At 41.7% G+C, this 24,038-nt stretch overlaps 1 protein-coding gene across 2 annotated transcripts in view; it reads right to left on the reverse strand.

Annotated features, from left to right (window-relative positions):
* Positions 1 to 24,038, reverse strand: part of TBCCD1 (TBCC domain containing 1) — a 768,212-nt gene that overhangs the window by 351,811 nt on the left and 392,363 nt on the right. For both annotated transcript variants that reach the window (XM_044060684.1, XM_044060685.1), the window contains one exon: positions 9,501 to 9,656. In XM_044060684.1, the coding sequence (XP_043916619.1) occupies positions 9,501 to 9,656 (156 nt within the window). The remainder of the gene's footprint in view (positions 1 to 9,500; positions 9,657 to 24,038) is intronic.

A 24,038-nucleotide genomic window follows, 5' to 3' on the forward strand; every position in this document is an offset into this window, starting at 1 on the left:
CTTTCTAGGTTTCTTCTGTGCTGGGATTTAGGCAGTGTATTTATTAGCCAGTAACTGGATTTTACTAAAACTGGTGGAATTACTAGTCCTTATCTCTCAGTTTCTTTTTTTCACAATGGGAGAGCTGAAATTAATCCATTAGTGTGCAGCCATCTTGGAAGTCCCTTCATGTCTCTATACAGTAAGGTACAAGTAGTGAAAACATTTAAACTTCTTTTGGTCATTTATGTAGACCAGGCATGTTTTATCAGTGACTTGATAAGTTGCAGACTAATAGTAAAGAACCAAGAGAATTTATTTAAGAAGGAAAAATGCCAAGAGTTAAATAGGATAAAACTGATTCTCCCTATGTAGCAAGGGGAATTAGGACTACAGATCTGAACAGATATTTTAAGACCATAAAACTCAGGTCTGTAACATAGGGGATATAAACTGAAGTGGAAAAGGTGATGTAAGTACAACAGGAAAGTATGTGGGATAAAGAGACAGATTTGCACTTTGGATGAAAGCCACTAATGAAAATAGTAATAACCATACATAATGTCACATCTATGAAGTGGAATAAAATTTTTTAAAGACTAAATTACTGTGGAACTGTAACAAGAAGATTCTTCTAGTGGGGATATACAACAGTAAGAACATACAAATTAAGCAGGAGGTGGCTGGAAGTAACTGGAGGAAATTAGCTAAGGAACCAAAGTTTCGGGACCAGACAGAACAAGACAGAAAAGTAGAAAAATTCAAGCAGGTATCTGACCTACAGGTCAAAGATAATCTCCCATAACAAAGATTGGCGCTAGATACAGACAAAGGGTGGTACAAATGACAAATAAGTCACTGACCAATCCTGGTGGAGTTTCTAACACAGCGAAGAACAGATGCTCCTATCTAAAAGGATTATAAGCATGGCATATACAGTTCTGCATGACAACTGTTAAGAATCTACCAGAGGAGCTTAGAAACAATTAGTTGGAGGAAAATGACAAAGGAGGAAATTGAATAATTTGTAGCACATCTAAGAATGTGGCAAAGTCTAGAGGTCTCAGAATATGCATTTTGCTCAAGTACGGAGCTGATCAGTTTTAAAGATAACCTTACAGAATGTTTGCACACAAATGCTTAGGGAATTGTTGCAACTAAGGAGATATTTCTGAGGTGGTGTTTAGGGTTGGAAGTGCCAAGAAACAGTAAGGTAGTGTCAAGCATAATACAGTTGGCAGAAAAAAAACAAAGGGGAAAATGGAAATCAAAGGCTATACCAACTTTAAAGGATGTAACTTTGTAAACGAAATTAAAAGAAATGTAGATGGGATTTTTAAAGTAGGGAGGAAGTGAAGTGCATAAGCATAAATTGCATATTATATCAATAACCCATGCCTGGGTGTGGGGTAATGCGGGATTTACCCACGGTTGGCGTGGTTTGGTCCCGAGGGCGAAGCCCGAGGGACCAAACAAAGACGACCGTGGGTAAATACCGCATTACCCACACCCAGAAGTGGGTTATTGCTATTATACTATGACATTATTTAAGAAAATAAACAATTACTTTTCTTAAATAATGGCATTGTATAATGCCTCTTTGCTGCCCTTCCACAGCTGTCTGGTATCCGCGGCAGTTCTGATGTACTGCATGCCTCGCAGTACATCAGAGTTGTGGCCAAAAGCGGAGAAAGCAAGATCTCCGTTGCTTTTTACTGTTTCGCTATGTTAAATGGGTTTAACATAGCGAGACAGCTTTAAAATAAGCAACGGAGCCATTGTTTATTTTAAAGCTGTCTCGCTATATTAAACCCATTTAACATAGCGAAACAGTAAAAAGCAATGGAGATCTTGCTTTCTCCGTTGCTTTTTTTTTTAAACCTGTCTCGCTATGTTAAACTCTTTTAACATAGCGAGACAGTGTTTTAAAAAAAGACTTATACTAATGGAAAAAGTCCGGGCAACCGGACCTTGTTCCATTAGTATAAGTCGATTTACAATGTGCACGCTGGCCAATCAGCGTGCACGTTTTGGAATATTAATGGGGGGTCATGGTATAATTGTGATTAATACATATTATAGTGGTCATGATGCGTGATGTGATAGGGTTGGTTGATGGTGAAAAATATGAAGGCATAACGTAACATATTAAGATTATTATAAAAATGTATAACGCATGTAAAAGATTGAAAATGCACTTGAAATGTTTATTACTAATGTATATTAAATGTTGCAAATTAAAGTGTAATGAATAAAATGCATTTAAAAAGATGTGGGGGTGGAAAGAAAAGGGTATGAATACAGAATTAAAAGTAAGTCTCTTCTCATGTGACGAAAAAGAAACAGAGACATGCTATGATGCACAAGATTAACTTAGAAAATGTGAATTAATTAACTCAACAAGAAAGATGGCAATGTGAAGGAGAGGATATAGACATCTGGTAGTAGATACTCATTCTCCCTAGATTTAAGAAAGCATTTCTTCGTTCATTGATAGGGTTGCTGATTCATAGAATGTGAACTTGGAATAGACAATTCACTGAGACATCAATGGAATATGGGAAAGGATATAGAAAACAGGGAAGTAAGTCATTAAGAGATTTTCTAGACAGAATTCATAGGTCAACTGAAATAACATGAAATGATATTGTCAGCAGAGAAATCTACCACACATTTCCAAAAGCTACAAATCTTATATCATAATTGGTTGTACACAAAGAGAAACACAGGTACTTGGAGCCACTTTTTGCCTGGGAGCAAGCCTTCAGACACATCCTGAAATTATTCTTATACCAGTGTTACTATATCTTGGCAAAAGAACAAATATTTTAGCCCCTATTCACATAGTCTATTAAGTTCAGTCTATGCATTACAGTAAAAAGACTGTGAATTGAATGACATATGAAGAAATACCTCTTGCAAATATGCACAAGCAGTCTTGATACGAGCAGTCAAAGTCAAAACTGACAGTACAGCAAGACGTAACTTATCCAAATCATTTTAAACCTCCAAAAAGTTTAAACAATATATTCAACAAATGCTGAAGAAATTTCAATACACAAGCACATCTTCATAAAAATATCCCAGCACATTCCACAAACAGAGATAGACTCCTGAAGAAACTAGTCACCTCAAAAAAATATGCAGTCTTCGTGACACGTATAATTTAACATTTATCGATTATAATCATTAAATTAACTGTTATGATGTACGTTCAGTATTTATTACAAAGTATAAATACTGATTAACAGACGGGTAAAGAAACCAATGTACTTACTGTGAGCAGAACTCCAGTGGGATGGGAAGTATTGCCGTTTCTCCACAGAAAAATGCATGAAAAGTGAATTAAGCTTTACTCAATTAAGAAAAAATTTCAATAACTTATTTTTAAAAATGTGATAATCAATATCCATTAAAGCTGCATTTACTGCCTTGAAAATGCAATGCACTGTAAAATAATCCCATCACTGCTTCTTAGCTATGCAAATTTCTGCAGTGCAAGTTTGATATTTTTGAAAGCTGTTATACTAGGTCACATGATGATGACGACCCCTTCTCTGGACAGTAACTTGTTGGGAATATCTCCCTAACCCAAAAAAACAAGTCAGTGGAAACATAAAAGCAACTAAAATTCAAGCAAAACCAACAGGAAATTTTGTTTGGTGGCTCATGAATAGAGGGACTGGCTGTTAATTCAAAGTTACAAAAAATTTAGACAATTTGCAACTTAGGGGTATCCTAGTCAAAATGTACAATACTGCCTGCAAGGATTTGAAAAATCTGATTTGGGCTTGAAAGCCAGAGAACCAGTACACATTCAGCCAGATGCAGATAGTTTCTAACTTCCATTTCAGATGTTAGATTTTTCTAAACATCCTCCATCTGAATGTTTTACTCTCAATCTGCGTACAAGTTAAATATTGTTTGTACTTTACCTAAAAAGAAAAAAGCTTTAACTTATTTTAAGCATAGTATTTTATTATACAACTTAAATGCTTATGGCAGATGTTCTGCTTATTATCTTATGGATTTATGCCTTTTACTGGTACCTGTGACTGTCTGGTATCCCCCATGATGAATAACTACTGAGATCTAACTGCTACAATTTGAATGTTTAGAGCTTAGTGTTATTTTAAGGATCAACAATAAGGTGTGCTATTGTTTTCTTATTTTTTTTCTAACCTATGGCAGTACTACCATACCTTTCCAGGACCAATGCCCTCCCTTCTGGAGTTTATCATTTCTTTACCAACCAACTCTTGAAAATATTGCCATTGTGTTATGCAAAATAATTTAAGTCAGGTTTTAATTCTTCTTCTTCTTTCGGCTGCTCCCGTTAGGGGTCGCCACAGCAGATCAGCTGTTTCCATTTCTTCATGGCCTCTGCAACTTGCTCTGTCACACCAACCCACTTACATGTCCTCTCTCACCACATCCATAAACCTTACATTAGGCCTCCCTCTTTTCCTGTTACCTGGCAGCTTCGTCCTTAACATCTTTTTCCCCAATATACTCTGCATCCCTCCTCAGCACATATCCAAACCAACGTAATCTTGCCTCTCTGGCTTTGTCTCCAAACCTTCCAACCTGGGCTGACCCTCTAATATACTTATTCCTAATCCTGTCCATCCTCGTCACACCCAGTGCAAATCTTAACATCTTCAGCTGTACCACATCCAGCTCTGACTCCTGCCTTTTTGTCAATGCCACTGTCTCCAACCCATATAACACAGCTGGTCTCACTACTCTCTTGCAGACCTTCCCTTTCACTCTTATTTGTACTAGTCTGTCACAAATCACTCCTGACACTCTTCTCCACCCACTCCATCCTGCCTGTACGCTCTTCACCTCTCTTTCACACTCACCATTACTCTGAACTGTTGATCCCAAGTACTTAAACTCAACCATCTTTCCCACCTCTACTCCCTGCATCCTCGCCATTCCTCTAACCTCCCTCTCATTCACACACATATATTCTGGCTTAGCCCTGCTGACCTTCATTCCTCTTCTCTCTAGAGCATATCTCCACCTCTCCAGGGTCTACTCCACATGTTCCCTACTCTCACTACGGATCACAATGTCATCTGCAAACCTCATAGTCCATGGGGACTCCTGTCTGATCTCATCTGTCAACCTGTCCATCACCACTGCAAATAAGAAAGGGCTCAGAGCTGATCCTTGATGTAATCCCACCTCTGCCTTAAACGCATCAGTCACTCCCACAGCAGACCTCACTGCTGTCGCACTGCCCTCGTACATATCCTGTACCACTCTTACATACTTCTCTGACACTCCCGACTTCCTCATACAATACAACAACTCCTCTCTAGGCACCCTGCCATATGCTTTCTCTAAATCCACAAAGACACAATGCAGCTCCTTCTGACCTTCTCTGTACTTCTCCATCAACACTCTCAGAGCAAACATCGCATCTGTAGTGCTCTTTCCTGGCATGAAACCATACTGCTGATCACTAATCATCACCTCCCTTCTTAACCTAGCTTCCACTACTCTTTCCTATAACTTCATGCTGTGACTGATCAGTTTAATCCCTCTGTAGTTACTACAGCTCTGCACATGACCCTTATTCTTAAAAATCTGTACCAAAACACTTTTTCTCCATTCCTTAGGCATCCTCTCACTTTCCAAGACTTCATTAAACAATCTAGTTAAAAACTCCACTGCCATTTCACCTAAACACCTCCATGCTTCCACAGGTATGTCATCTGGACCAACAGCCTTCCCATTCTTCATCCTCTTCATAGCTATCCTTACTTCCTCCTTGCTAATCCACTGCACGTCATGATTCACTATCCGCACATCATCCAACCTTCTCTCCCTCAAATTCTCTTCATTCATCAACCCCTTAAAGTACTCTTTCCATCTGCTCAACACACTCTCCTCGCTTGTGAGTATGTTTCCCTCATTATCCTTTATCACCCTTACCTGCTGCACATCTTTACTAGCTAAGTCCCTCCGTCTAACCAATCGGTAGAGGTCCTTTTCTCCCTCCTTAGTGTCCAAACTTTTATAAAACTCTTCATACACCTTATCCTTAGCCTTTGCCACCTCTCTCTTTGCCATGCACCTCATCTCCTTATACTTTCTTCATCTCTTTGACAATCCCACTTCTTCTTCGCCAACCTCTTTCTCTGTATACTCTCCTGTACTTCTTCATTCCACCACCAGGTCTCCTTGTCCTCCTTCCTCTTTCCAGATGTCACACCAAGCACCTTTCTAGCCATCTCTCTTACTAGCTCTGCTTTAGTTACCCAGCTATTCGGTAACTCTTCACTGCCACCCAGTGCCTGTCTTAACTCTTCCCTGAACATCACCTCACAATTACTCTTTTTCAATTTCCACCACTGCTCTCACATTCATCCTCCTCTTCTTGATCACCAATGTCATCCTACAAACCACCATCCTATGCTGCCTAACTACATTTTCCCCTACCACTTTTAATTACTACTGGTAAAATCTGCACTAAAAGGCAATGAGCTCAATCTGCAGTCAGCGATATCCTGAGTCAGTGATTATAACTCCAAACAGAAACTGTAGACAGCAATGTTCAGTGAGGTACGGTAGGCCTTATACCTCCATGGCAGTAGTGTACATTTACCAAATAACACCTTAAGGTCAACTATCCTTTGCATTTGAGTTGGTATCAGTACTAGGTTTCAAATTCCATACATCTGGTTCTTTTGCAATATACATACTAATAGTGTGAAAGTTAAAGCACACTGCCCTTGTCTGTCACATCTGCCACAAGTTGGGAAGAACAGGTTGCTCCTCATTAGCAGTAGGACTAACGACTTTCACCATTAGACAGCCTGGCATCTAAAATTTTCTCAGGCTACTAGTCTTTTCTTTTTTACCCATAATGCTCTATGAAAATACCTTCCTCTCCATATCTCATGTAGAAAAGAATAAAATAATCATAATGATCTATAAACAATGTCAGCAAGAGGGCATGGGGGAATGTGGGTGGATCTGCTGATAACGAAATCCAAATCTACTGTTATGGTTATGTTTATAAAAAGTTCCTATCTGATATGTAGTAGTTCAGCAGCAGCAGTAGTATGACACTATCCCCATCTCATATTGGGTGGTCACCTTCACGGGAACATACTTCAAATTAACTGTTGTCACAAGGAAGATTTAGTCTTACATCGAAGGATGCATTTTTTAAAAAATGCCAGAGATGTAGTCACTGCCATGGATGAATAAATTCTGTGGCACTGAAGGCAAAGATTTACTGTCTTTTTCATGTCAAAATTTCAATACAGTAACTCGGCCATCTGGATAAAGTAATTTTGAAAACAAATATTTTTTAATCTTTCCTTAAAGATATAGTGCTATTCGTGGCCAAACATAGATAAGCAGCAAATGTTCACTTCTATCAGAAAAGCTAGGAAAAATACTGAGGCTGACGGACTCATTTGTTTATCTCAACATCTACCTTAAGGCATAAATCAGATTTCCATGACACTCTACCCTTATGAAGTACAAATTCCAAGGAGGGTGAAGATCCTTAATATAAAAGATAATTAGGAAAGTAATCTAAAAAAGGCCTCACACCTTTTTTCTGGTCCATTCGCCTGTGTAACCATTAGGTCTCATCCCATTCTGCTGTTCCACAGACCCTTTCACTTCCCGAGTGAAGCCCTATGGCCTATTCATTCCAGGGGAAGACATTCAAGCTGATCAAATAAAGACCACCATCATCCATACACCTGAGAAGAACTGGGTTTTGGCAGTAAGTTTTAACCTCCCTCTGTGCATGCTCAGTGTACTCTGACTGATGTGCAATGGGTTCTGCAACTGACATCAAGTCCTGTCCAACCCACACCCCCAGAGGCTGCATCTTCACTTCAACCAAAGGAAGTGTGCAAGGGACACATGTTCCGTGCTCCCCCATTCCCCATATATCAAAAAGTGGTAAGTGGGATAAGCCTGATCACTCCTCTCCTCCCCAGGTAAGCTCAACAGGTGCTGAGCTACTAATTAAATTCAGGCCACCAGTATGATAGTCACAGCTTATCTTTTTAAAAATCAACAAAGGTGGCCTCACATGATTTTAAAAATACTAATTACAAGTCAAAACTTTGATGAAATTCAAGAACAATAGCTAGGTGTATCTTTTAATAGTTAGTAACTAATCTCCATATTAAAAAAATCTGAGAAAGATACCTTTTAAAATAGCCCATATACAAATTGTGTCAACTATGAATCTCTTCTAGCAAAATGGAGAACTAGTTCTAGCAAGATGGAGAACTAGTATTAGCCTCTGTCTGTACCCCTCTACCAAAGTTATCAAGCACCATGGCCTGCTACTTTAACACAAAATCACTGGTGTCATGGTCAGGTGTTTTATCCCTCTAGATCACAGAGGTGACTGCTCTAGAGTTATAGCAGATATCCTGAAGATGTATGTTTTTGATATGACATTGGCTCCTTCCTATCAAGGCCTGTGGGAGCATGAGGACATTAAGCCACACTTTCCATTTTCTATGAGTCATCATGGAACAAGAATACATCTTTCAGACCCTTTGACAGTCTTCACCAAACAGTAGTATTTCATGAGTCCACATCTTCAACAGGAAGAATTTCTATACTCAAGCCAGCTTGAGAAAACTTCACTGAGTGTTTTAAAACATTATGGGCTTCTTACCTTCCAGAGGAGTATTGAAATATTAGCTGGTCTTCCCATATTATAAGCCTGAATCTTGCAGAAGATGGCTAAGTAATTGCCTAAAAAGTGGGAAGGACTGGCGCCTATTTGCCTTCCTTAATAAGATGGTGCCTTTGGACTGATTTTAGTAATGTCACTCTTACATGGTATTATTTACTTTAGGTCATCTGGTTTGCAGTCAGAGCTTAATTCCGCCAAGCTACAGAGACAAGTAATGTTACTACATCTTTGAACAGAGAAAAGAAAGTAAAAGTCAGTTAATCTTGGAATTTCTTGGGTACAATGCTTCAGTCTGGAATTTAGGTAAATTCTGAACTGACTTGCCTCATATTACTAACTAAAGAAGGGCAAACAGCTGCAATCATCAAATTCTGTTAAGACAGGTACCTTGTACAAGCTGTGAGCAGAAGCAAGATAGACAGAGATACAATTAGTGTTCAAGTACAGATAGGACAGACAGAGAAATATTACAGCATACTTACCACACACTCCACAACAGAATAATTTATAGATCTTATGAGTAAACCAAGCCTTCATTACTATGAAATTAAATGAATATCCCTCAGGCTTCCCACACAATAGTGGTCAATGTGCTTCATCGTACTTAAAGTAGCAGCATAACACTGAAGAAGCACTGCCAAGCTAATATTAATCATGCCACAATTTCTGGTCATTCTGAAAAGCAGACAACATCCAAGACCCATTCACCATCTACTCAGCAACACACAGCAGGTATTCACTCCTGGTCAGAAAATATGCAATACAGAAGCTTATACTCAAAGAACCCTCTGTGATGTAAACAGTGGTAATGACATAAAAATGAATTTACCTTATTTTGAGAGTTAGCCTTTCCATCGAGGTCTGGTGAAGGGGACTTTGCTCTAGGGCTTGGCCATTCCTCACCTATTAACGAAGTCCGCAAAGAAACTTTGTTCAACTGCTGAATATACAAAAACAACAGGAACTGCAGTGTGTCTACAGACATCTGCTGGGAAAAATCACAGATGTTACAAATAAAAATCACAAATTCTCAGTCTATCTGAAAGAAAACAAGCATGCTGAAAGGTAGCTTAGAGATGTTCTGCTTTGCACAGTGAAGTAAATTTACGTACTTACCAAAAACGACAGATCTGTGTTGTCTGCTTCCATGCTTACATCCTTCCCCAACAGATGGGTCTTCTGTTCAGTCTTCGGCCATTCAAGATGTTGGATCTCAAGCTCAGGCTCCTCCAATTACTCAGAATCCCCCGCAAAGCCCAACATTACCTCAGATAGAGTTTGAATACAGACAACTTCCTAAAATTAATAATAATAATGCTATAAAAGATTATCCAAATTTAAGAACAGCGATCCCAAGCTGATCTGGAACTAAAAGTGCACTTGAACAGCATTCAGAATAGGTTAGTATGGCCAAACCAGGAAAAAATAATAATGAATTCCATAATCAGGCAGGGGGATGGGTGAGAGGGGAGTTAAAGAAGAATGGAAACAGACAATACAGATCTATCATTATGGTAAGTACATAACTTTCATATCTGATATTGTCTCTTCCATCCATTCCTCAACAGATGTGAAAGAGTCCCCATCTAATATAATGTTTCGGTGGATTCATGGAGGGATATTCTGGAGGACAGCTGAAACAAAAGCTGTCCTGCCTCGCAAGAGTGAATCAAGTTTATAATGGAATACGAAGATATAAATGTTTGACCAAGTGGCAGCTGCACAAATGTCATCAATAGATACTCTGGAAAAGAAAGCAGTTGAAGTTGCCACAGATCTTGTAAAGTGAGCACTGATGGGTCTAGGTAAGGCTAAACCTTTTTTGTATACATGTCTGATGCAAGCAGACAACCATCTTGATTACGCGACTTTAGGAACTACATGACCCAATCTATTTGTCAAGGAGGACACGAAAAGTTTTATGAGAGCTTCTGAATGCTTTCATATGGTGGATGTATGAACATCCAATAAATGTAGCATGTATTCACCGCCCTTAGTGGAACATTTTGGGAAGAAGACTGGAAGGCTGAGGTTCTGATTTAAACTGGTCTGGATAGCTATCTTTGGTAAAAAGGAAAGACCGGTTCAGAGGAAACGTTCTTATGAGAAATAATGTACAGAGGTTTACATAAAAAAGCTTAAGTTCTGATATCTTCCTATCAGAAGTACCTGCGACCAAGAATGACATTTTCAGTGTTAGGAATTGCAGATCCACCTTTGCTGCATGTTCAGTGATTCAGTCAGTGCTTGACGTAAAACAAAGATCTAACCCCATTGGGATATTAGTAAGAGGAGGCATGAGAAGAAAGATGCCCCTCAAAAAAGGCACAGATAACCTAAGAGACAATAGAGGACTGATTCTCTCCAGTGTGGAAACTAGAAAGTCACAACAACTGGACTGACAGCAGAGTAGCTGTCTGAAAAAAAAGATACGCCAGAAAGTCTAAGACCACAGGAAAGGGTGCCAATTCCTCTGAGTAGCCCAGATAGAAATTTATTTCCATTTGCTTTTGTAAATCTTCCTGGCAGACTGGGATGAAGTAACAGAAAGCCTGAACTGACTAGCCATCTTTGGAAGTGGAGAAACCAAGCAGTTAACTTGATGGCTTGAATGTCTGGGAGAGGCAGGCAGGATGGGTGAGAAATGAGATCCAAGTTGGGAAGCAGTGCCCATGGATGGTATTTCAAATTATGCCACAGCTTGGGGAAAGTACACTTGTGTACACTTACCATAAATGTAGATGTTCGAGTGTATTCACTGTTGCAGTCATTACATTTGGGTAATCTGCTGGCAGGTTGCCCTCAGTCGGCCTGAATTCCAAAGTCTTGAGTCCTGCGTCGGTTGCTGTCTTCTCTTCCATGACATCAGGTCATCAGGGGTATAAAACATGCAGCCGATGCCATTTTCTTTAGTTTTTCTTGCCCCCGATGTCAGGTGCCCCCAAAAAGGTAGCAATATTATATATATATATATATATATATATATATATATATATATATATATATAAATACATGCATCAATATAAACCTTACCTTCATCTACAAGCAAATACGCCACATAGGTTGTAGAAGATAGTGAAGGAAAGATAAACTTCCAAATGACGGGGATGGCGGGAGGGTAACCTGGACTGCAACAGTGAATACACTCGAACATCTACATTTATGGTAAGTGTACACTACTGTACTATGTTCTTCGTGTTTCACTGTTGCAGTCATTACATTTGGGTAGAATCCCAAAGCTATGGTTGGGAGGCTAGAGCTAAACAGCATTAGGTGCGGCTATAAGGCCCTGCAGCACTGCAGTGGCAAAGCATGCCCTGGACTTAGAGTAGAGAGGCAAATGGTAATGCTTGGTAAAGGTGTGAACAGAACTCCAAGTAGCAGCCCCTGGTTGGTACTCTTCTGAGAAAGGCTGCTGAAGTAGCTGCAGCTCTGGTGGAATGAGACCTAATGTCCTTGGGCACAGGTTTACCATGGTGTAAGTAGCAAAAATGGATGTAGTGGCTTATCTGCTTTGAAATAGCCTTTCCTTCTGATCCTGCAGCATATGACGCTAGTAATTGCTCAGTTTTTATTAGAGCTTTAGTCCTGCTCAAGTAGAATCTTAGCTGTCTGTGTACGTCCAAGGAATGCAGAATTCTCTCCCCTTTGTTCTCCGGATTTGGATAAAAAGTTGGCAGATGAATTGTTTGGTTAAGAGCCACACTGGAAACCACCTTAGGCATAAAAGTAGGATTTGTCCTCAGAGACACCCTGTCCGGGTAAAATATGATAAAAGGCTCTACAGCCATGAGGGCCTGTAGCTCTGAAACTCTTTTTGCTGAAGTAATTGCTAGTAGCAGAGCTGTCTTCCATGATAAGAACTTTATTATCAGTGGTAGCAGATGGTTCAAATGGAGGCAGGGTGAGCTTTTCCAACACATAATTGAGGTCCCATGCAGGTAATGGTGATCTTCTAGGAGGCCTTAAATTTTTGGCTCCTCTAAGATACTGCTTTAGTAAAGGATGAGAAAAGATTGGTGGCTCTGTGTTGTAATGAGCTGAAATGACAGAGGCATGGATTTTGATTGATGAGAAAGATAGGCCTTTGTCAAGCATCACAGTTAAGTATTGTAATATCAAAGGAATATTTGGTTCTGCTGCATCAGTTCCTTGTGCTCTATTCCAAGCACAGAATCTCTTCCATTTGTCAGCATAAGATTTTCTAGTACTAGGCCTTCTGGCTTCCAAAATGACATCCATCACAGCTTTACTGAGAGGTGTTGTTTGTATGATTACATGATTAGCCATGCTGTCAGGTTTAGAGTCTGTAGTTGATTGTGCAGGATCTGATTGTTTTGCTGGAACAGTATTTGTGGTCTTTGAGGCAAGGTCCATGCTGGGTATTGAGACGAGTTCCTTAGGATTGGGTACCAGTATTGGCGGAGCCAGTCCGGGGCAATTAATATCATCTTTAGCTTATCTTCTCTGACTTTTAGGAGGACCTTGGGTAGAAGAGACAGAGGAGGAAAGGCGTAAACTGATAGTTTTTTCCAACTGAAGGATAGGGCGTCCACTTTCCATGCTTGTCTGTGATAAGTCCTTGTGCAGAATCTTTTCAACTGATAATTTTGAGGAGAGGCAAATAGATCTATGTCTGGGCTCCCCCATTTCTCTGTTATCATGCTGAAGACTTGTGGATTTAGTTTCCACTCGTGAGGATCCACAAGGTTTCTGCTTAAATCATCTGCCAGAGTGTTTTGTTTTTCTGGCAGGAATTGAGCTTGAAGATGTATTTGGTAGGTCAAAGCTGTGTCCCACAGTGCCATGGCTAATCTGCAAAGGGGGTATGAGTGTGTGCCCCCTTGCTTGTTTATATACCACATGACTGTGGTGTTGTCCATCTTTATCAGTGGTTGTCCTGGATGAAGTAAGTCCTTGAAGGCTGTTAGGGCATTTTGAACAGCTAGCATCACTTTCTGGTTGATATATAGATGCATTTGTTTTGGTGCCCATATGCCCTGAATGCATCTTCCAGGGAATGAGAGGAATCATTGTTTCCAGACTGTGTGAATGTTGACTCCATAAACTTTTTAGGTACCACTGAAGTTTCCTCATATGCAGTCTTGCATATGGAATTAGTAGGATGCAGGATACCATGAAGCCCAGAGCCTGCAAAATTTGTCTTGCAGAAGACTGGGTTTTTGTTACCATCAGTTTGAAGTAAGTAGTCAGTTGCCTTTGTTTGTCTGGCATAAGATAAGCCATCTGGGCAGTTGTATTCAAGCTTGCACCCAGGAATGTTATCTTTTGCGAGGATACCAGTTGTGATTTCTTTTCGTTTATTGTGTACCCTAGGCATGTTAGAAGCCTTTTCACAAATGCCAGGTGTCGAAGAAGAGTGTCCTTGTTCTCTGCTTGAATGAGACAGTCGTCCAAGTAAGGATATATTTGTATACGTCTTTGTCTGCAAAATGCAATTACTGGCGCCAGGCACTTTGTAAAGACCCTGGGCGCAGTAGATAAGCCAAAGGGCAGTGCAGAGAATTGGTAATGCATTAAGCCAGCCTTGAATCTGAGGTATCTTCTGCACAATTGTCTTACTGGGACATGCAGGTATGTATGCCTCTTTTAGGTCTAATGTCACCAGCCAAGCATTCTTGCCCAGCATCAGCAGAAGCTGCTGCAAAGTCAGCATTTTGAGTTCTGGAATGTCCAGGTATGTGTTCAAAATTGATAAATCCAGTATTGGCCACCAGGCCTTGTCCTTTCTGGGTACCAAGAACAGTCTTGAGTAAAAACCTTGTCCTTTTTCCTGTTCTGGTACTGGTTGAATGGCCCCCATATCCACGAGGGACATAACCTGTTTCTGTGCCTCTGCCCATTGATTTTTGGGCAGATCTGGCCAACCGTTTGCCATTGGCAGAGTGTGGAAATGGAATCTGTATCCCTGTGATACTATGTCTAGTACCCACTTGTCCTGGATTATTAACTGCCAATTTTGAGCAAAAAGTGCTAATTTTCCCCCCAAGGGTACTGTCAAAACATAAGTGCTTGGTGTAGGCAAAGGGAAGTCATTGGGACTGTTTTCTATAGGTTTGCGCTTTATCTCCCCCTGATTTGGAGGTAGATGCGCCCCATTGCTTTGACCTGTATGAAACTTGCGCCTGGTATCTGGAAACCTTTGGGCATCTGGATTTGCCCCTTTGAGCTCTGACACAGGAAAGGACCATTTTTTTGTAGGCCAGTGTCTACTTAATCTTGGTGGATGCACTTGCAAGAAGTCTTTAACCGTTTGCATAGCCTTAGCTTTGTCTTCCATTTTCTTTAAAACCTATTCTGCCTTAATACCAAACAGAGAATCATGCTGTAAAGGTGCATCTAGCAATTTAGCTTTAACATGATCAAGCAAATTTTGTACCTTTAACCAGGCATGCCTCCTAATCACAGATCCAGTAACTGTGGCCCTGCAGGAGGCCTCTAAGGAATCAAAACCACATTACAAAGTATGCTTTCCAACTTGTTCAGCTGCATGCAATAATTCCTACAATTCTTTATTTTCTGCACATTCTGAAATCAACATCATTTTCTGTTTCAGCAATCCCATAACATGTTGTTGGTACTTAAGCATATGAAATTGACAGTTTAAGGCCCTGACTGCCAAGGTTGCAGATGTATAAACCTTTTCTCCCCATCTGTCTAGTGCCCTTGAATCTCTGTCAGAGGGGGTAGGAGTTTTTGCTGTTGAGGCCTTAACTCCCTTTGGACCCTGTGAAATAGTTTCAGGATCAGCAGCAGGGTTTCTAAATAAAAATTTATGAGAGTCAGGGACCCTGTAATATCCATCAGGCTTACTGGGAGCCGGAGGTAAGGAGTCAGGGGTCAAGCATGACTCCGAAAACACATCATCCACAATGTCTAAAACAGGAGGAATGGCTAAAGGCTTGTGCTGAGGGAGAAGGAAATCCCTGAGCCTCTTTTTTGATTCTGAGAAGTCTTGACTCTCCCAGTGAAAATGCTCCCTCAAAGTATGCAAGGTTTCTCCAAATGAATAATCCTCTGGAGGAGATGCAGATGGAATACACTCCTCAGCATCAGAATCCTCACAGGGAGGTATAGATAATTCCTGATGAGAAGAGGAATCAGAAGAAACAGAAACCTGATCTGAAGATTCATAATCAGTGTCTTGCCTAGGCCTTTTATCTGGAGGGAGATGGGTACCCCTGATCAAGGTAATAAGGTCTTCAGCCATTTTGACCATCTGTTTTTTAGGCATAGAGGCCTGTGCACATGGCTCATGCATTGTTTTTTTAGTTTTAGAGGTTGCCTTTGTCTTTGGTTTTGCAACTGTCATCGGTTTGATATATAAATGTTGAGGTCTGAATACACCCTCAGAAGCCGGTGCCTGTTCAGCGCTCCAGACTCATCCGAGGGAGATACATCTGTCAGTCCAATACCTTGAGTATCTTGCGGCATGCCAGACTCCACATGGGTGTCGGGTAGAGGCCTGCGACTCGAAGGTAGAGGGTATCAGGGGCTGCGAAAGTGCCTCGCTGAGTGCAACTGGCTTAGGAGAAGCTTCGTCGTCGGTTTTGGATCTCGACTGCCTTTCTCTGTCCTTTTCTTTGCGTTTTTTATGTACTCCGGTAGTTGGATAGCTATCTTACGACATTTCTGGGTAGTTAAATCTGTTTCCAAAATACTTTGATGCAAAAATATACCAACGCTTAATAGTGCATTGGTTAAATCTAGCACAAAACCGACAGCCAGGCATGTTGTGATCAGGGCCTAGGCAAGGAATACAGTATAAATGGAAATTCTTATGAGGTATTTGCTTCCCACAAGTAATACAATTATTAACTTTTTCTGACATCGGTAAAAAGCAAGAAAAAAAGTTTCCCCAAAGGGGTACTTAGCTTTAGTGAAGACTACGGTTCTGAAACTCGAACTCGAATATTTCAGTAGTTGGCCGACTGGCACTTGTGAAATGCTTCTGCTTCGGGCACCGCACGGCAAGAAAGACAAAAGAAAATGGCATTGGCTGCATGTTTTATACCCCTGACGTCATGGAAGAGAAGACAGCAACCGATGCAGGACCCAAGACTTTGGAATTTAGGCCGACTGAGGGCAACCTGCCAGCAGATTACCCAAATGTAATGACTGCAACAATGAAACACGAAGAACATCCAAACTTGATGAGGCCTAAAGGGGGCAATGAGGATCAGAGTTACCTTCTCCTCGAATGCTTTTTGAAGAAGTTTTGGGATGAGAGGAGTTTCAAGGAAAATGTAAAGGATATTGGTGGGGCCAACTGTGGATCACAGCATCCCTGAGTAATCCCCGCTCTGGGGGTGATCAAGACAAAGAATCTACTGTATTTGTTGTTGGATAGAAGCAAAAAGATTGCAGCATGACTGGCCCCAGCAGGGGAAAATCTTTTTTGTCACCTTTTGATTGATAGACCACTTGTGAGGTAAGAGGAGAGATCTGCTTAAACGCTAGGACACTAGACTTCCCCCAGAACGTACATTGCTAGAAGAAAGCAACTGGAAGATATTGCGTTTTAATCCTTCATGACTTCCTGACATAACAGGCAAGAGTGGGTTCCCCCTTGCTTGTTGATGTACCAAACTACCAACATGTTGTTGGTTTGGACAGATATCAGTCCTTGAGGGAAGGAGTCCTGGAAGGTCCAAAACACTAAGAGAACTGCCCTGTTCTCTATACAATGTTGATATGGAGAGCAGGCTCAAAGGGGGATCACATACCTTGGACTGTCTTTCCCCCATATTGCCCACCCTACCCCAAATGGGGAGCATCAGTGGTCATGTTGGCTTTAAGCTGGGAAAAGAAACCAGCAACCTTGCACTATCACACAGGATTTGAGCCACCACTGAACGCAAGTCCTGCAAATGTTTGGCAGACATACTTGGAAAAACAGTGGTTGGCACCTGATGGACCACTGTGTACTCTCATATAGTATGTGGCAAGAGGGACCAAAGTGATGGGCACAGTCATCAAACTCAATAAATTAAGCACCATTCTCACTGCTGGTTACCCACCTAAAAAGCAAATTTCTAACTGATCTTTGCTTCAAAAAGTTTAAACTGCATTTGCATTCTCCTTTTTAAAGTGTGCTAGCCTGTTTATAGCATTTACAGTGTTTTCTGCTGTTTCCTGAAAAAAAAAAAAAACTAAAAGATATTCTCTTTTCCCGCCTTTGCTGAACTAGATTAGTCCAGATTACAGGTTTTGCTGAATTCCGGACTGTGGTATAGTTGCCTGTGTTGCCCATATCCTTACTTGGATAGAAGGAAGCTTCTCTGTTCACCAGTGAGAGTGGGGAGCTTTGAGCAGCCTATCTGTCCCTGGAGGAGTGGTCTCAGCCCTGAAACTAGTAGCTTATTGGCCGTTTTGGGTCAATTCCTATCTCTTTCAGTTTCTCTGCTTTGAAACCCGCATTTGCGCAGTTTTGCACGGTTCTGCGTACAGCGCAGCATCGGGCAGCGCCGCTTAAACGGGTTTAAACTATTCCCGGCTCCACAAAGTCTGCTCTTCACTTTTTCCTCTTAGAACTGTTCTAAATCTCAAAGTAAGCACTCTATTTTCATTCTAAAACCCTGCAGTTGCTTGTATAAGTAATCTTATAAGTAAGCACTAATAAACTAAAGCACTACACCCTCTTATACTCCCTTTAAGTACTTGGCTCCCTATTGGTCCTTTTTGATCAGTCAAAAAGTAGTTCCTTATACTATTCTGGCATGTCCAAAAGTCAGTTTCGGGTTTACTCTCCAGTCCAGCTGGGGAATCTGGGAATCTTGAGGCAATGTTACAACTGCCTTATGTACACAGACCACCCTTCTCCTCCTCCCAACAAGCTCAAATATATGTGAGAGATGCATCTATATAGCCAGACTGGAGGCTGAGCTCTCTCAACCCAGTACTGGTGCAGTCAGGAGGAGAAGGTAACCACACACACCACAAATCCAGTCTCACACAGACCTATCGCAACAGCAAACCAAACACATAAACACACAAAAACATATTCAGAGGCTCTAAATAAAAATCTGCCCAAGCAGCAGAGACCTCCGAAGCAGACATCCAAGCAACCGCTACCCCACAACAATACCCAAGTATCACATAGTTCACAAAGTCAGTGTGCCACACAGTCACAGCCCTTAAGGCTAAACAACCCACCTAATACTCTTGTAATAGGTGACTATTGTCAGACACACTGACGTCCCACTCACCAGGCTGAACAAGGAGAAGGTCACTGTAAGCTGCCTGTCGGGTGCCAGGATCCGCCACATAACACAAGCACTCAGGTCACTCCAAAGCAAGTACAAATATGACTCCATCATTGTCCATGCTGGTGTGAATGACCTGAGACGCACTCCTGGACTACATGAAAAGAGACATAGAGGAGCTCTCTGATCATGAAGCCCAGGCCGGTATGACCCTGACCTTGAGTAGCATCTTACCCTCACCAAGAATGATGCCACAGTATAAAGACAAAATGATCAATTTTAACAATTGGCTAAAGTATTGGTGTCATTCAACGGGGATCCAGTGTCTGTCAGCCTGGGATGACATGCCCGACAAGCCACGTTGCTTCGCTAGGGATGGCTTGCACCTGTCACCCCTGGGCTTTCGAATACTGGCTAAGGCTCTTGCCACCCCCATAGTGCCTTTTTTAGGCAAGGCTCAAAAGACAAACCCACCTCCATAGACAACACAAGGAAAAAGAAACTAAGGGTAATGCTGCTCAACGCCAGAAGTCTAAACCTCAAGATGCACGCACTTGAGGCTCTCCTCAGTATGGAGAATATCGATATCTGTGCAGTAACAGAAACCTGGTTCAAGGCTCCCGAGAGCACCCCAGCACTACCAGGTTATACCTCATACCATGCTTTTCGGCCCCAAAACTCGGACCGAACCACAAAAGGAGGGGGAGTATCCATATTCATCAAAGATACCCACACCTCCAGGTTAGTGGCACTGCACAAAGCATCGGAGACCATCCATGTGCAACTAGCAGTGGGCAAAAAGTACAGTTTTGTACCTACCATAAATGTAGATGTTCGAGTGTTCACACTGCTGCAGTCATCACACCTGGGTTATCTGCCGTCAGGCGGTCCCGCAGTCGGCCCAAGTTCCAAAGTCTTGGTCCGGCGTCGGTTGCTGTCACTTCTTCCCTGACGTCAGTGCGACAGGGGTATAAAAGAGGCAGCCAACACCATTTTCTTCAGTTTTTCTTGCCCCAGATGTCAGGTGCCCCCAAATAGGAAGGCAATACATAATCCTAAGTAAATTACATAAGTGGAAAACAATAGCTACAGCTGTAAGCAAATACACCATATAGAAATACATCTTAGAGATTGTATAACCAGGGAGCTATAGATAAAACCCAGGTAAGAAGAGGGGATGGTGGGAGGGTAACCTGGACTGCAGCAGTGTGAACATTCGAACATCTACATTTATGGTAGGTACAAAACTGTACTATGTTCATCGTGTTACACTGCTGCAGTCATCACACTTGGGTTGAATCCCAAAGCTAAGGCTGGGCGGTTGGTACTGAACAGGGTTTGGAGAAGCTAGTAGGCCCTGCAAAATTGCAGTGGCAAAGCCAGCTCTGGTTTTTGATTACAGAGGTAAGTGATAGTGCTTGGTGAAGGTGTGCACTGAACTCCAAGTTGCAGCTTCCAAAATATCCTTGGTTGGTACCCCTCTGAGGAAGGCTGCTGTTGTTGCTGTAGCCCTGGTGGAATGAGGCCTAATGTTACCAGGTACAGGTTTCCCATGGTGTGTGTAGCAGAAACGGATACAATGTCCTATCCATTTTGAAATGGTCTGTTTTGATATAGGCTTTCCTTGAGATCCTGCAGCATAGGATACAAAGAGCTGATCAGATTTTCTGAAAGTCTTTGTTTTATCCAAGTAGAAATGTAATTGCCTGTGAATGTCCAAAGAGTGTAGGTGCCTTTCCCCTTTATTCTGGGGGTTTGGATAAAAGGTGGGTAAATGAATGGTTTGGTTTAGAGCCACACTGGATACTACCTTTGGCAGAAAGGAAGGGTTAAGTTCATAAAGAGACTCTGTCTTGATGAAAAATGATGAAAGGCTCCACTGCCATTAGGGTCTGTAGCTCTGAGACTCTTCGTGCTGAAGTTATTGCTAGCAGCAGGGCAGTTTTCCATGATAAGAATTGTAAATCAGCTGAAAAAGCTGGCTCAAAGGGCTGTAGTGTAAGTTTCTCCAAAACAAAATTGAGGTCCCAAGTTGGTGTTGGTGTTCTCCGGGGCGGTCTTATGTTCATAGCCCCTCTGAGGTACTGTCTTAATAATGGATGTGAAAAAATAGGAGGATCCGTGTTGTAATGAGCTGAAATAGCTGAAGCGTGGATCTTTATAGATGAAAAGGAAAGGCCTTTGTGCAACATCTCAGTTAAATATTGCAGACTCTGAGGAATATTTGGGACAAGAGGATTTTGGCCTTTAGCCTGGTTCCAGGCGCAGAATCTTTTCCATTTGTCTGAGTAGGTTTTCCTGGTGCTGGGCCTCCTGGCCTCCAGGATGACATCCATAACAGCTGTAGAGAGAAGTGTTGACTGGTTGTTTAGATAATCTGCCATGCAGCCAGATTTAAAGTCTTGAGCTGGCTGTGTAGAATCTGATTGTTTTCCTGAGTCAGCAGGTGAGGAATTTGAGGTAAATTCCATGGTGGGCCTTGGAGCCATGTTTCTTAATACTGGATACCAGTGTTGGCGTGGCCAGTCTGGAGCAATGAGTATCATTTGTGGCCTCTCTAATCTGGCTTTTAGCAGCACCTTTGCCAGAAGTGGCAGTGGAGGAAAGGCATACACTATCAGTGTTTTTCAACTGAATGAGAGAGCGTCCACTTTCCAAGCTAGAGTGTGGTATGTCCTTGTGCAAAACTTTCGCAGTTGGTAGTTTTGGGGGGAAGCAAACAGATCTATGTCTGGGCTCCCCCATTTTTGAGCTATCATTGTGAATACTTGTGGGTGGAGTTTCCACTCGTGAGGATCCATGATATTTCTGCTTAGTTCGTCTGCCAATGTATTTTTCTTTCCTGGCAGGAATTGTGCTTGTAGTTGAACTTGGTAGGTCAGTGGTGTGTTCCACAAGGTCATTGCTTGCCTACATAGGGGGTAGGAATGTGTGCCCCCTTGTTTATGTACCACATCACTGTGGTGTTGTCCGTCTTTATTAGAAGTTGTCCTGGATGTAGGAGGTCCTTGAAAGCTGTTAGGGCATTTTGTACAGCTAGCATCTCTTTTGATTGATGTGGAGATGCATTTGATCTGCAGACCATTTGCCCTGAATACACTGTCCTGCCATGTGTGCTCCCCAGGCATAATCCGATGCATCTGTTGTTATTGTTTGCCTGGCTGTGGGCAAGGTGAAAGGCTGACCCTTGTTGAGGTGACATGCCTGAGCCCACCATAGAAACTCCTGTTGAAGGCAGGGAATGAGTGGTATTATTGTTTCCAAGCTGTGGCTGTGTTGAGTCCATACGCTTTTCAGGTACCATTGTAATTTCCTCATATGCAGTTTGGCATATGGTATTATTAGTATGCAAGATGCCATGAATCCCACGGCCTGAAGAATTTTTCTTGCAGGGAGTTGGGTCTTTGTTGCCATCATTTGGAAGTATTGAGTCAGTTGTCCCTGCTTGTCTGGCGTGAGATAAGCCATCTGGGCCGTTGTATTTAAGCTGGCACCCAGGAATATTATGTCTTGTGAGGGCACTACGTTTGACTTCTTTTTGTTTACTGTGTACCCTAGGCAACTTAGTAGGTTTTTTACAAATGCCAGATGCTTTAAAAGAATGTCCTTGCTTTCTGCTTGAATAAGGCAGTCGTCCAGGTATGGATATATTTGGATTCCTCTTTGTCTGCAGTATGCAATTACTGGTGCCAGGCATTTTGTGAAGACCCTGGGCTCAGTAGAAAATCCAAAGGGCAGTGCAGAGAATTGGTAATGAGTTGTACCTGCTATAAATCGGAGGTATCTTCTGCAATTTTGTCTGATAGGGACATGCAGGTATGCCTCCTTGAGGTCCAGCGTTACTAGCCAAGCCTTCTTGCCCAGCATGGGAAGAAGTTGCTGTAGGTGTGAGCATCTTGAATTTGAGTACTTCCAGGTATGTGCTTAGAATTGAAAGGTCCAGAATGGGTCTCCAGGCTTTGTCCTTTTGGGGAACCAGAAAGAGTCTTGAGTAAAATCCTTGTCCTTGCTCCTGTGTAGGAACTGTTGAATGGCTCTCATGTACATGAGCGCTGTAATTTGTCTTTGAGCCTCTGCTCATTGATTTGATGGCAGGTTTGGCATTCCTTTTATCCTTGGTAAAGTGTGAAAGTGGAATATGTATCCTTGAGTTACAATATTTAGGACCCATTTGTCTTTTGTGATGATGTGCCAACTGTCTGGAAAAAGTGCAAGTTTTCCTCCCAAGGGAGCTGCCAAGAGTGATTTGCTTGGCAGTCTGAGGGGTAAAGTCACTGTGATTGTCTTCTGACAGTTTGAGACCTGTCTTCTCCTCTTTTCTGGGTTGTGGTACCCCATTGTCGTGGCCTGTAAGAGCCCTGTGGCTGACCTCTGCCCCTTGGGCGTCTGTATTTGCCCCTCTGTGGTCTGTCAGAAGTTGGAAAGGACCAGTTTTTGGTTGGCCAATTTCTGATGAAACAAGGGGGTTGAACCTGTAAAAAATCCTTGACCGTCTGCATAGATTTGCCTTTTCCTTCATTTTCTTTAAAACCTCTTATGCTTTCACACCAAATAAAACATCCTGCTGTAAGGGTGCATCCAATAACTTTGCTTTAACATGATCAGGTAGTTTGTTCTTTTAACCAAGCATGCCTATGAATGACGGACCCTGTTACAGCTGCTCTACAAGAAGGTTCCAATTAATCAAATCCACATTGCAAAGTATGTTTTCCCACTTGTTCAGTTGCATGCAACAAATCTTGCATTTCCTTGTAATCAGACTGCTCTGTATGTGTGCTCATTTTTTGTTTTAATTGAGACATCAAATATTGTTGATATTTCAGCATGTGAAACTGGCAATTTAAGGCCCTCATAGCTAGAGTAGCTGCGGTATATACTTTCTTTCCCCATCTGTCTAGTGCTCTAGAATCCCTTTAAGACGGCACAGGATTTTTAGCAGTAGAGGCCTTAACCCCTTTGGGACCCTGGGAAATGGTTTCTGGGTCAGCAACGGGGCTTTTATATAGGAATTTATGTGAGTCAGGGACCCTGTAGTACAAGAAAGTTATGGAAACTTTTTTAGAAATATTGATAAACAATATAAACATAATAAAATATTTAGGAAGCAGGATGATGTAAGGAATCTGAACATCAGTTCAGAA

The sequence above is a fragment of the Protopterus annectens genome, chromosome 2.part0 (genome assembly GCF_019279795.1).
Source record: "Protopterus annectens isolate FY-2018-M chromosome 2.part0, PAN1.0, whole genome shotgun sequence".
Lineage (NCBI taxonomy): Eukaryota > Metazoa > Chordata > Ceratodontiformes > Protopteridae > Protopterus > Protopterus annectens.